A 14,659-nucleotide genomic window follows, 5' to 3' on the forward strand; every position below is an offset into this window, starting at 1 on the left:
ACAAATATTTGTTTTTGTTGCAAACTTCTATGTATCATCTATCTAAAGATAACTTGACTATTGCTATCAATTATGGACAATTCTGATAGACTGATACAGAATACTGTGTACACTGATTGGCAAAAGATCTAATGAAAAGGCTTTTTTCCCTTCAAGGTATATAGTTTCCTCCAATAGAAGGTTCCTTTTTTACTTACTTTTCTTTAGGGTATACACCTTTCTGAGACCTTAAGGCACAGCTTCATCAGCAGAACTAATTATACAAATTGTCTATGTTATTCTCTAACAGGTTATTCTCGAACTGGTTAATAAGTCTTCTGTGTTTATAGCTCAGGGGTCTGTTGTTTCATTACTGAGTGTACTTGCAAAGGTTCTGCTATTATTCATTTTACATCTTTTAGAAGGATGATGTTTTCTCAGCTGTGTTTTCTAACAACCTCAAAACATGATATAGAGGCTTGTTCTAGAGCCTTTGAAAAGTGGTTCTGCATAGCAATGACTCACTAAAAGACTATATAAGTATACACGTATTTAATACTTTCTCCACTACTTATTATTACTATCTATCTAATTACTTATCTAATTAATCTACTTATCTAATTACTTATCTAATTAATATCTAATTACAGCAATGTTATTCATATAGGTTTGATTTTTTTTTTCCTTTTCCGGCTAAAAGACCTTCAGGTTGATGCAGTAGGCTCTTGCTTCACATACTGTTTTCTTTCTTTCTGAAAGGCATATGCTAAGAAGGCAGCTTTAAAAGGTGGTTTGGATAAGACTGTGAGTCTCAGAAAGGATTTGTCAGAGATGCATGAATGGATAACACAAGCTGAGGAAGAATATCTGGAAAGAGATTTTGAGTATAAAACACCTGAAGAATTGCAGAAAGCCGTTGAGGAACTGAAGGTAAAAGACAAACTAACTTCTTGAACTATGTTTAAAACTCTTTTTGAATCTTCCATTCTAAAGAAAGAATCTACTCTTCCATTTTAAAAAGGTACCTTTCGGTATCTTCTCAGTAAACCTGAAATTTAAAGCAATAGGCAGGTTCAAGTAATTTCTATCTGGAGTACACTGGAACACCTTTGAACCTTCACAGCACTTCTTTGCTTGCCTTTTTTTGTGTGTGTGTGTTTTTTTTTTCTTTTTCCCCTCTTTGCTTTATTGCAGCTTTGACATCCATTTATGTAAGAAATAATTCCCAAGAATCAACTGTTAGCAGCTGTTAACTGACAGTTTATTACTTAAAGATAACCCAGAGTGAAATCAGTTGATATTTTATCTTTATATTAAAGAGAGAAAGAGAGAATGATTTAGGCATGGTGGTATGTACTAAATATGTATGATTTATAATTATGGTACTTGAATATGGCAATAGCATCTTCCCTCTCAAGTAAACAATGGTTTTTTTGCATGAGAGGAGTATGGCCTTCTTTCAGAAGAACTAGTTTGTGCTTAAATATACTCTTGCTCAACCACTGGATGTGGGGTTGGTTTTTGTTTTATAGGTAAATTCTTTGGCAGGCGGTCAGCTTATATGACCTTAACTTTCTGTCCAACCATTTGTTTGCAAATGCCCCACTATCCAGAGGGTTTTATCAGTTTTGGGGAGCAGCTGACCCTGCAATTGATTACTTCTTTCTAAACTTACAGAAATGACTTGGTGCCAGTTCTATGCAATATATAGAATGAAATAGAACAAGCTGGGTTCATAAATGAGACAAATATGATATTAAAAATGAATATTTGCTGAAGAAATGCAGTTATTGTTCAGGAATCAAACAACAAACTCAAATTTGTACCTTACACTGCATAAAAAAGTAGATGAAGTGTATAGTTTTAGACATAATCTCCATTAAGGATTTCCAAGTGAAACTTCTGTACTTCCATCTTAAAGTACAGGATGTTAAACTAGAACACCTGGACCTCTGCAGATAACCAAGCACATTTGTCGTCCATCCCTAGGCCTGCTCCTGGTGATCCTTTCCCTGAAGGCTTGCAGCCTCCTCTCCTGTCACACAACAGGCAAAAATTGGACCAGAAATTTTGTTCATTCTGTGGCCAATTTCTTCCCACAGCCAGGAAAGAGGATAGTCATGGACAAGCTGGCAAGCTGTCTCCTGCAACGACAGCCTAATCCCAGTCGCATATGTTCTGGTTTGTGGAAGTTTCTCAGACCCAGACATGAAGGAGGTGGCAAGGAGCAAGGTTTTGTTTTAATGCATTTGGGCCAGGAGTTCTCATCTCAAATTTCTGTCAAATCCGGTACACACTTAAGACACTAGAGATCTCAGCGTTGTATTTTCAATAGTTACAGCTTGTTACACTTTTACAGATATACACACTGTCCCACTGTAAGCAGCCAGAAGAAACAATAATAGATATGAAAATCTTGTACCTTATTAATGCAATGGCATAACTAAGGAGAGTAGCAAAAAGTGAAGGAAGTTGGAAACTGGATTTGGATAGGAACTGAAAATGAATTTCTCCATTTGTGAGAGATCTCTGCTGTGAATAAGGTATTATAGAAGATGTATTAGGAGCACTTTCTTGACAAAAATCACTGAAATATTTTAGTTTTCTGAGAGCTCCAGAAAAGTAAATAGTTGTAAAAGAGTCTTAAACTATATATAGTATCCTGTGTTATCTCCAAAATGAAAAGGGCAGAGGAAAAGTGTTATTGATCCATTCAAGATTACATCAGAAGAGATGGGAGTTAACTGACTCCTGTTTTTTTCCTGGTAGAGTAGAAACCAGATATAGTTACTTGAAATCTGCTTCCTTCTCAAACCAAAACTACAACTTCTTTTTTTGCAGAGAGCAAAGGAGGAGGCCATACAGAAGGAAGTGAAAGTGAAGCTTATTACTGATTCTGTGAATAATTTTATAGCAAAGGCTCCACCTGCAGCTCATCAGGCTTTGAAAAATGAGCTTGATGTTCTAATTACCAACTACCAGCGACTCTGCAGCAGGCTGAATGGAAAGTGCAAAACTTTGGAGGTTGGTTATTTTGTCAGTCATATTTATAGCCATTCTAACTGCAGAAATAAGTTTAAAAAAAGGCAGTCAAGATCATTAGTAGCTGAAGGCTATCCTCACCTTATGAGCCATATACCAAGTGCCATTTGCTAAATCTTACTGAGAATCATGTGTGCTGGAGAGCCAAATTAAAGAGAACCTTCAGGCATGGTTCTTACTTGGGAGACAGCAATGGCTTCCCTGGCTTCTTATTGCTCCCGAGATTAAACATAGCACCTGGCTCCTGTGGAAATCCCATGATGTTGCCTTCAACAGCTCCTCTTTCTTCCATGGTTGAGGATTCTGAGTAAATGGTGCTGGAGGTGGACATGTGATGTAGTCTCAGCATGGGAACGTGGTCTGTGGCAAGCTAAATACACTCATGCATTTTGAGCTGGCTATGCCCTTTTGGCCAACTCCTTTAAAAATTCTTCTCCTAGAGTTGCTTTCATATTGCACAGTTATCATAGTGAATTAGATTGGGCTTTGTGATGTGAACTAAGTTCCAGCAGGTAATTTTGCAGAGGACAATTATATACTTGGGAGAGAATTTATATCCTCCAAGTTTAGGTGCAGAAAGTATCTAGCCTAAGCTGGTAAGCTAGGTTTCCTGTAGTCACTGGAGTAGGAAAGTACACCAGGGTAGAAGGCAAGTCACCATCATCATCATCATAAGGAAAGTACCATTTGATAGTTCTTGTTATCATATGGCAAGATCCCTCTCTAACCTCCTCTTAGACTAGAACCTATGTTTTTGTATGATAACAGGTGAGATGAATTGTACTCTGGGAAACTAGAGCTACACAAAGTCTAATACCACTTAATAAAATTGTTTAAACTCTAGTTAAAAAAAGAAAATAAAGACTATTTGTGAATAGTTTGAATATTTTGCCTGTGTATAGAATGCCATTTTTTCTGCTTGTTACAGTATCTTCAGATACTGTAAAGTAGCAGACTCTTTTTTTAATTCTGATAGAATAACAATGGAATTTAAAGCTTTATGTTTTCTATTCCAGCATTTTAGTAGTCTAAAATTGCACTAAATGTGATTTAGAATGAGTTTTCATATAGATTTCAGTTAAAAATTTTAAAAGCTGTGTTTTCAAACATTTTATGAATCTATGTTTTAAGTAATTAGCATACAGACTATATAAGCAACTTAGCTACATCTTATAATAAAAACATAGATGTCTAATACAAATCTTTAAAAATCTGGTAATTTGTACATACAGCTCTTATGAGAAAATTTTACTCAAAAGCATAAATAAAGAAAAGTGAATCAGAAAAGATTCAAGTTGTGTTTTGAAGAAGAATTCTTTTTATGCCAAAAAAAAAAAAAAGTGGTTGTGTATTATATTTATATGGAAACCGTATATACTATTGAGCTCTGGAAAAAAATCAACCATATGGCACTGTTGTCATGTGAGATCATGGTGTTTTGGGGATGAGGCGTGTCATGTTTTCAATGTTTTAGTAAAAGAAAGTTAGCTGTAATATTTTCAATCTTTACATACATATACGTATATTTTTTCCCCTCATCAGGAGGTATGGGCATGTTGGCGTGAATTATTGTCATATTTGGATGCAGAAAATAAATGGTTGAATGAGATGGAGTTGAAACTCAAGGCAACTGAAAACATCCAGGGAGGTGCAGAAGAGATTTCCGAGTCACTGGATGTAAGTGCTGACTAAAATAAAGTCAAATCAGATGCACTGGTAAATTGTAAACTGCATTACATTACAAACAAATCAGCATTCACATTAATAAAATGCAGAATATTTGGAAAATGTTATGTTCTCATTTGATCTAACAAATCAGGTTGTGAATTTAGATCCACTTTAGATTTCCATGAGGAAATACTTGCTTCGTTTTCACAAGTTATGCCTGATGTTGAACACACTCTTCAACAATAATAAAACATGTACTTAAAAAAAAAAAAAAAAAAAAAAAAAACAAAAAAAAAAAACAGCCCCACTAGCCTCAGTTAAAAACCCTTTAAGACTTCAGAGAAATTGAGATTTCATCCTAGCATTGCAACTCCCTTGTGTTATTATTACTTTATTTTTATTCATGAAATCTTTCGAATTTGTAGAAATTAACTTAATACTCTTAGTGGCTCAAAATGTGAAATGTTACATTGATTATGCATTTCTGCTCTTGGACTTCATCCATTAAGCTACTTCACAGCTTCTCCAACTGAACTGATTGGGCATGGTCCACTTATTTAAGAGTAAGAACCCAATTTATTGCTTTATGAAATATCATTCTTTGATTTTGTTAATGCTTAGTGCAGAACATTTGTTGACCAAAATAGGACACTGATATTTTTACCTCTACTTTCACTGTGTCTGAAATGTGAAGTTTCATACTTATGTTTTGAAGAAAAATATGATTGATCTCTGGAATTTTCTTTCAAGTCAGAGAAAGCAGAACGAATCACTTTTTTGGCCTTATTTCAGTCTTTGGAAAGTTTAATGAGACATCCAGAAGATAATCGCAGTCAGATTCGGGAGCTGGCCCAGACTTTAACTGATGGTGGAATATTGGATGAATTGATTAATGAGAAACTGGAGAAATTCAATACCCGATGGGAAGAACTGCAGCAGGAGGTATTTATAATAATTGACCTTTCAACAGCTGACAGTTTAGTACCTTAAAAATGAAATTATTTTGTTGGTGTAGCTTGTGCACTAAGCAGTGCGCTAACACAGGCTTATTTTAGAAGCGCAACAGTTGCATAGGTAATCCTGACATTTCAAAATTCAAGTGACCTTCTTTGAAAAACAATGTTTGGTAGATTTAATATTTAACTGTCATATTTAGAACATCTTTGCCAAAACTGCTTTTGAGAAGCAAACCATAATTTAAAAATTAATGTCAGGAATAATATACTCTTACAGGTATATTCTTTGCTAAGCAATTAATAAAGGATGTTTATGTCAATAAAAGACCTTATAAAGAGACATCAGTATAGAAACATGTTTGACACAAGGGAAGTGAAATCTAGCAATGTGAGAAAATATAAAGTTTCTTCTTGGGACTGGAAAAGCTTTTTTCATCTTTGCTACAGACTCCATGAAGAAAATTTTACTAATTCTCTGACAGATCCTACTAATGAGACAGTATACTTTTTACAACCAAAACTGGAATACTTGTGGCTTTATTTAATATATGTCCATGTGTGTACTAATATAAATGTGTGTCTGTGTGTAATGGCAGGTCCAAATGAAATTCACCAAAGGATGAAATAGTTGAACTACTAGTAGTTAACTACAAAGCAGTAGAGTAGTAGTAAGGGTTAGGACAAATGCTCAAGAAATGCACAACAACCTTACAGGACAGAGTAACTAGGCAGTTAACTTGCAACTAAAATTCAGTGTAAAAATATAAAAGATGATGCTCATGAAGGACAATCAGCCCTGACTTATAAGAAATTATCACTACTAAGTAGAATGTTAGTACTCAGAAGGAACGTGTTGGTGCTATGAAAAGAAATACCAGGAAGATGTCAGGATGTCAGTTTTCCACATCTGACCTATGTGGAAAAGGTCAGAAAGGCATACTGAGTATCAGAAATTATTAGAGAAGAAAATAGAAGAAAACAGAGACCATCATAATGACACTGCATATATCCATGATTTGCCCACATTTCAAATACTCTGTGCAGTTCAGGTCTCCCTTTTAAAATATAAATGATTAGAATCAGAACAGTCTTAAAGGTGAACTTCGAAGACAATCAAAAGTTATGCAGTTTCCATGGCAAAGCAATATCAAGGAAAGGTTTTGGGAAGCAGTTGTGAAGGAATGATAACAATCTGCTACAATGGCCCCCCTTTTTTTTTCTTTGCTTATTTTTATCATGGTTGAAATGTATCTGTCTTTACTTCCACTGTTTTTAAAATACTACACTAAAAATTAAGACAGAGGCCTCAACTGTTTTAAACTTAAACTTGCAGGGTAGCGAGGGAGAGAGGCTGTTTCCCTTTAATAATTACCTGGTAGTAGTTCTGGTCCAGTGTGGGCACTTGTGTAGTCCCATATTGCTAGACAATGTCCTAAGGCAAAAACAAATAAACTTTTTGTTTACCTGTTTTTTTTTTTTTTTTTTTTTTTTAGTTGACATCTAACTGTTTGAAGGCAGATAAGTTCCCTAGAATTCTGCTGCTTATTACCAGATTTTTCCAGAACTTGGTATAGAAAAATGGGAACATTTGCTTTCTGTGTATGAAAACAGGACTTCCCAGTAGTCTTGCTGTGTGATGGAAGAATAATACTCCTCACAATAACAGGCACTAAATCAGCTTTTTGCTAACTGCAGGGGTTAAATATGGAAAGTACCACATGAAGATAGTGTGTGACATACCAACTAGATTTCTGCAAAAGGTTTTGATTGGCATATATGCAAATGTATTAGAAAATACTGCTTTCCAGGTTAATTTAAATGAGAAGGACAAAATAGAAAATTAAAAAAGTTTCCCCTTTCTTGGAAAGCTAGAAGATCTGAAATTTAGTCATAGAATATTAACTGTGAGGTCTCTATCTGAATGTAAGAGGTATAAAGAAACTGTATGAATCACAAGTGACTCAGTTACACTACTACTCAACCTTATGGTTACCTCTTTTCCACAACAAAATGTTTTATTAACTGTTGAACTGAATTCCTGCATACTTTGTTTCATAGATTCTGGACATTGAATTTTCTGTGCTGTTTGTGTAGTCATGTTGAAATCTAAACAGCTTGCACTCTCCTTGCATAAAAATGCATTGCAGGTACAACATAACACTATGCAGCTTGTGTTCAAGGTCCCTTCTTCAGGTTGGCTAATAGACTATACTAATGTAGTTAAGTTATTTATTTTTATTTGAATAATAGTGCAGGTAATTACCAAGACAATAAGCTTATGTGGGTAAAAACACGTATGTGAAATATTTATTCGCTATTAATAGAGCAACCAAACCAACCCATTGCTGTATGAATGATTCCGTAAGACAATATGGCATTGCTACTGAGATAGAGATTAATTTTTAAATGCTGATAATGGTTTTATGTTTGTATGCCTTATCTCCCTTAGTTAACAAAGACAGAGTGTGTTTAGTTCTGCCTTTGAACGTCTGGAGCTCGTTGATAAGCAACATACACCCTGTCTTTAGTTTTCAAGGACTGATTCACTTATAATCGTTTATATTGGATGTGCTGTTGCCTGAAGAACTTCAAGCTGTTATTGCAAGAGGCTGTCGTTCCCTGTAAGGCTGAAAGTGATTTATGTCCTTTCCAACAAATTTCGGGGAAGTTAACCAGATATTCTTGAAGATACTCTTGTGTAAACCTGGATAAAAAGTTACCATTCAGATAGATTTTTTTCCCCCCCCCTCAGGGTCTTTCTCTTTTCTTTAGGACTTCCCTCAAAATTACCCAATACTTTGTGTTTCTTTTGAACACCACATATTCCTTATTTGTTATAATTTTCATCTTTTGCTGTACTCTCAAGAGGAGAGCAGAAGTCTTCGTGCCCCATTTCCACATGTCTGCTTTGAAGGCTACGAGGCCTTCCTTTATAGGCTTTGAGGCAGTAGTTGTCTGCAGTGATAATCTGAAGAGATACAGATGTCTTCCCTGGTATTTTTTTGCAGTTTTAGAATACCGCTGACCAAAGCCGATTATCACTTTGCGGTTGAAAAGTCAATTGCTTGTAGCCACTTACTTTAAGCACACATTACGAAACATTACTAAAACTTGCAGAAAAGTTAATTCTAGCTTGAGGATATGGGAAATACTTGGAACCCTTTGTCATGAAAACTAATTTAGTGCCTATTATTGTGAAAAAAAGGGTATTCTTCAATCGCACAGTAAGACTATTTGAAAGTCCTGATTTCATACACAAAAAGCCCTCTGAATATCCCCAATTTTCTGTACCAAGTCATGAAAAAATCTGATGATAAGCAGCAGAATTCAAGGGAACTTATCTACATTCAAACAGAAGTTAGAAGTCAGTAAATGAACACTCTGAATGTTAGAAAGATGTTTCCAGTTTAAGTCTAACTACTAACCCAATCTGATTCCAAATGAAAAATGGAGATTAACATATTGACAATTTGATGAAAAAGTAAAGAGATGTTGTAATGTTTCTCAATCACAACCATTATGAAGCCTAGACTTCAGGTTAAATCTTCAAGTAATTTAAGCATATTAGGAAGGAAATTTAAAGATTAAGTTTTACAGCTTTTAATTTTACCTTGTGGTAACATCCCTCAATAATTAGAGGATATAAGTGAGCCAAAAAAAGATACTAAGATAGTCCTGTCTTTCTTAACAGACCTTATTCCATAAGCTATTACTCTGAGACTAATTAGTGGATTCACTCCTGCATTATGAATAAATATACCCTATAGTCAAAATATTGTAATATGGGAAAAGATATGCCCCATTTATCTCCCACAGCACAAATACTGAGTGCTACCTCAACAGCAGAACTCTACTTGTGTATAACTTTAACATACTAACTAGCATCTCAGTAATATGTAAGAAATGTGTGACTTATGTCTCTAAATATAACTTCATAATATTTAGCATTAAAGAAATGAACTAACATAAATATTTGAGCACCTCCAGTTTCCTAGTATATGGTTGCCCCTAAGTGCAACCTTCTTCTTAATATGACATTTTATATGGATAATATACAACATTACTGTTTCCTGAGTTTACCAAACATGGATCTTTATTGAATTGTAAATAGATTTCTGCAATTCCCCATATCATAAAGGATTAAATGTTTATGCTTAATCATCAAAACAGCTTTTAAAAAATCAATTGTATATTGTAAAGCAATTGTAGAGACTTTCCTAAAAAATTCAGACCACATATATGTTTTCTTTTTGCCTTCACTCTGATATTTCTTAACAACAGATTTCTATGTTTGTTTTTATTTTCCTTGACAGCTGTCAACATTTCACTGGCTCAGAAATAACTAAACAGTTGGTTATTTTCCTGAGATTTCCTGTTTAGCAATTAACTGTGAGACAATTCCCTTTGGAGACTGGAACCTTCAGCTTTACTGTCTATAATCTGATAGCAGAGCCAGAGCTTCTTGTTACATCCTCAGACCCATTTATATACTGCAGTATTAACCCATCTATTTCTTCCACAGAGGAAATATAAAAATATGGTGTTCTTTCACAGAAATAAACAAAATAGATCACCTAAAATTAAAGAGTATGTAGTTATATATATATGTGTATATATATGTGTGTGTGTGTCTATATATATATACACAATTTTAACTTTCAGTTTTTTAAAAATATGCATATACATCTCTGCACATACACACACACACAAGATTTAAGGACAAATTTGAAACTCAGGTTTACAATCATAAGAGTAAAATAGGTCAGATGTTTCTTTTAAGCCCTCCAATATCTCCATCAGTAACTCTCTTTTCTTCTGAAAGAGAAGGAAGAAGCATCTTCCATATTCTTGCATTCTCCCTGCTTGAGTAGATAAGTATTCTGCAATTCTAGTGAGAGTGAACAGGATTAATTTGGGAGGTCAGCTGATATGTACTGGAGAAATATCTTAAATTTTCACATATATGTCTTTGAGTGTATAGTACTGTTCATAGGATTACTTGGAAAACTCTTTGGTTACATTTATAGTGTAAATTAAGCAGAGTCAGGGTATAGGCTTGATTTACTGACCTTTGGCTGTCCTTACAATTTAAGTTTTAGTCCACCCTCTGCCAGTGCTAGCTAGCTCTCTTTGAGCCAAGGCAGGAACACGGTTCAGGCGAGGGTGCAGACCAGGGTCTGTTCCTAGCTGGCAATACAGAGAAAACACCCTTTTGGGTCAGGGAGTTCAGACAGTTGAATGGTTGTTTTTCTTCTTCTCAAGGACAAGGACAGGCCCTCAGCTATTTTAGTTGCTGTATCAGTCTGCTTGTCAATATATTGAATATAGCTGTGTCTTTACAATTATAAATATAATTTTGGAAATGTACACGTCTTAATATTCTGGTACTGCAAACACAGACAAGAATTTTAAAGCATCACTCTCATATAATCTGAGAATAGTATGATAGATCTGAAGGTTTCATTTCCTAGTGGTGGGTTCTGTTCTTGCATTCCCACTGCCAAATAATTCCTCTCGTGTAACAATGAATTAATACCTTGGTCTGATGTTATCCATCCATTCAAACTGTGTAATGTTTTATGGAAAAGGTGTACTTTCACCTGCTAGATGCAAAACGTCGCACAGGTCCTTGGGATATAATCAAATACATTCTGAGGAGAATGAACTTTCCTTCCTCTAGTCCTCATTGCTTCTCTGGAAGGGAAAGGGGAGCACTTTTTGTGTGTATGTGCGTGCACGCATATACTTGCTTGGTGTGTACATAAAATTCATATGTACATACATAGATTTATATCCATCCGACTTCATATTAATTTGAAATCCAGCCATAAAAATTCAGTCACACTGGGCTAAGCTGTTTTTTTGGAAGAGAAAGGGGTATGCTTTGTGTTTGTGAATGTGTCTGTCTGTCTGTATGTGTGTGTATCCTTGCTTTATGTGCATATAAAATTCATATGTGTGCACATATTCATAACATATACATATTTATCTGACTTCATATTAATTTGAAATCCAGCCATAAATGTTCAGTCAGGCTTAGCCAAGAGCAAGGCTTTATTGTAATTATTTCTTAGCTGTATCTACTTTAGTGTTTGATCGAATGAGTTTGGGAATATTTTCGATTTCTGTTTGAAAAATACAATTTTGATATATTTTGATATATTTTGATATATTTGATATATATAGTTTTGATATATTTTCTGCTGATACCAGCATAAGATGGCAACTTTTAAGGCACCTCATATTGTCATATAATTTTAAGATTTCTGTTAATTTCCATATGCTGATAACTACTGTAAAATCCAGATCCCTAGTCTGGCAACACATTTCACTGCATATGTGCTGGCTGATCCAGAGGCTGCCAGCCAATTTATGCAAGTGTCTAGCTGCAAATAGTAGCCAGCAGGCGTTAACCTAGAAGTCATTTTTCAAAAGGCCTCAGCATCAAATATGTATCCAGTACACTGAATTCTCCAAAAAGCGTTAGGACATATTTTAATGACTAAAAAAGAATGGAACTTTTTCAGTGTCTCATTTTAAATGATGGGTGCTTCTGAACCTCAGAACACTGCAGCCCTCAGCACAAATGAACCGACAACGCGTTTTGGTCCTACCAGTTAGCCAGAGATCAGTAAAGGTAGGCTGGAAATGCGAGAGCTTTTCTTCTCAGACACAGGTCTCCACGCTTCCAGGTAGATGCCCTTATGAGGGGGTTATAGAAACCTCCTCACCTTCTCTCTGTCCTAGTTGTCTTTCACTGTTTAGTATAGTAGTGGGGCGACCCACTCGCAGCCAGGCTTGCAGTTAGTAGTGGGGACTGCCAAGGTAAATGGAAATTGTGGGGTTTAACCCTGCTGCTTTGAGCAGGCTGAGAACATTTTAATATCAAAACTCAATTCAGATGAAAGTCAAAGCCATTTAAGTAGCAAGCCCTAGTACTGTGCTGGGAAGTAACACTGTTTTAAATGGTTCGTTGGTCAGCTAGTATTACCTTAGTGGCTCAGGTGCTGCCATTAACACTGACAACACGGGTCCGCTCTGCAGAGCTGCTCAGTTCCACGGAGGATTCCTCGAGCTGGCAGTGACACAAGATTATCTGATCAGCTGTTTTGAAATAGCACAAAGCAGCTTACAAACACAAACATAGTACATACTGGTTGGTCCTGTACTAATTCCAAAAGTAGCAAGAGTGATCACAATAAATGATCTTTTTCATTCAATAAATATGAAGCTCTAAAAGAAGCTGAGCTCCAAGAAGAATATAAAGAAATGTCAACAATTCTCACTGCATTGCTGAGAGATCAAGAATTTCCTAGTAGCTATGAAATCAAATTAAAGTACAGCTGGTTCACCAAAGAGAAAAAAAAAGGAGTGATTTGACTTGAAAAATGGCAAGTCACCAAGCAACGTCATCAGAGAGAGTTCGCCACTTTATTTTGTGGTCAGCAGCATGGCTGAACTTGTCCAGAGAAAATCTATGTTGTGTTTGAGATTGATTGTAGTAGTTATGTCCTGTGTATGGAGCAGACACGCTACGAGGCAGAAGCTGCGTTCTAAGTGCAGTAACAGGCGAACAGCATAAGAGATGGAAGCAAATACCAGTAAATTACTGGTAATTGCCATATTAAACTGTTACAAATAAAAACTACCTTTGGAAGGAAAGCATCTTTCTGGAGAAAAGGACTGTCTAATGATGGTAAGCAATTCACCACAGCACTGTTAGTGGAACAGAAGCAGGAGTCAGCTTCTGAGACTAAAAGAGACTACGGTCAGACGGGGAAAGTCCACAGACAAGACAAGACAAGACTGGTTTTTTTTTCCTTTTTTTTTTTTTGTTTTGTTTTGTTTTGTTTTGTTTTGTTTTGTTTTTTAAAAGCAGGCAATGTCTCTGTTCTAGAAAGCTATTTATACTTCACAGCCTCGCAGGTGAGAGCTGCTTCTCGAGAGAGTCTTTATCCATCTCTCTTACTGCAGCGGATTGTCTCGGATGGGGTTGCGATGACAGTAACCCTATTCTCAGTAAAACAAAATCCTTTCAACTATATAATAAGATCAGGAGGACTGCTACGCCTCAGAGTGAAAGACTGTACTAGCAGGGTGGTTTTACTGTGCAGCTTTGCTAGCATCCACTCACCGTAGAAATCCTCAGTGCATGCACTGTTTTTTTCAGGGCCCTGCAACCCTTAGAGCTTGTCTGGGCAGCCTGGCGGCTCTTGTTTCTCTGTTTCTTACTGAAAAGAGCTGAATGGGAGGCAAAAAGATGCGCAATTTATCATACAAAAAGGTGGACGCGCACAAGTCAGGAGCACTGGTTTTGATTCTTAGCCTACCTTTTTTGAAAAAAAAAAAAAAACAAATGTGTGAAAAGTTATTCATTCTAAGTGTTGTTATTAGCAGTATTAATAATGTTGTCATTGCTTTTAGGCCGTGAGAAGGCAGAAGAGCCTCGAACAGAGTATTCAGTCTGCCCAGGAGATTGACAAAACCCTCCGCTTAATCCAAGAGTCGCTCGCTGTTATTGACAAGCAGTTAACAACCTACATTGCAGACAGGGTTGATGCAGCCCAGGTCCCTCAGGAGGCACAGGTAAGTCATGTACGGGCTGAACTGATGTGCAGTCAACCAAGGAGTATTCGGTGTCCCTCCGGCTCGTGTGAATAAGGGGGGATATGTAACGTGATCGATATGAAGGTGCAGAATGGTAGGTTGGATTACTTGGGGAAGTTCAAGTTAATTTTCAAGTAAATTCTTATTTTCCTTCTGTTTCATCTATACCTGTCCAGAAGATACAGAGAACAGAAAATGATTTAGGAGCCTATATAGCAGCTTTAAAATGGCAATTTGACTCTTTAAAATCCATTCTCATCCTAGAAAGAAGAAATTCATCATCTTCACTACTCTTAGATGGCTCTTTTGCAAAGCTGTTACATGGCCTAGGGATTGTTACTAAATTACTGAAGCTGAGACAACATTATTAATTATTACTTAATGTGCACATAAATGTGCTTATATTA

General features: G+C 36.0%; 1 protein-coding gene across 10 annotated transcripts in view; it reads left to right on the forward strand.

The window, feature by feature from the left end:
- DMD (dystrophin) overlaps nucleotides 1-14,659 on the forward strand; it is a 1,316,389-nt gene that overhangs the window by 564,537 nt on the left and 737,193 nt on the right. For all 10 annotated transcript variants that reach the window (XM_062600033.1, XM_062599961.1, XM_062599984.1 and 7 more), the window contains 5 exons: nucleotides 739-909; nucleotides 2,821-3,003; nucleotides 4,564-4,698; nucleotides 5,482-5,631; nucleotides 14,070-14,231. In XM_062600033.1, coding sequence (XP_062456017.1) covers nucleotides 739-909; nucleotides 2,821-3,003; nucleotides 4,564-4,698; nucleotides 5,482-5,631; nucleotides 14,070-14,231 — 801 coding nt within the window. The remainder of the gene's footprint in view (nucleotides 1-738; nucleotides 910-2,820; nucleotides 3,004-4,563; nucleotides 4,699-5,481; nucleotides 5,632-14,069; nucleotides 14,232-14,659) is intronic.

Source organism: Rhea pennata, chromosome 1 (assembly GCF_028389875.1).
Source record: "Rhea pennata isolate bPtePen1 chromosome 1, bPtePen1.pri, whole genome shotgun sequence".
NCBI lineage: Eukaryota > Metazoa > Chordata > Aves > Rheiformes > Rheidae > Rhea > Rhea pennata.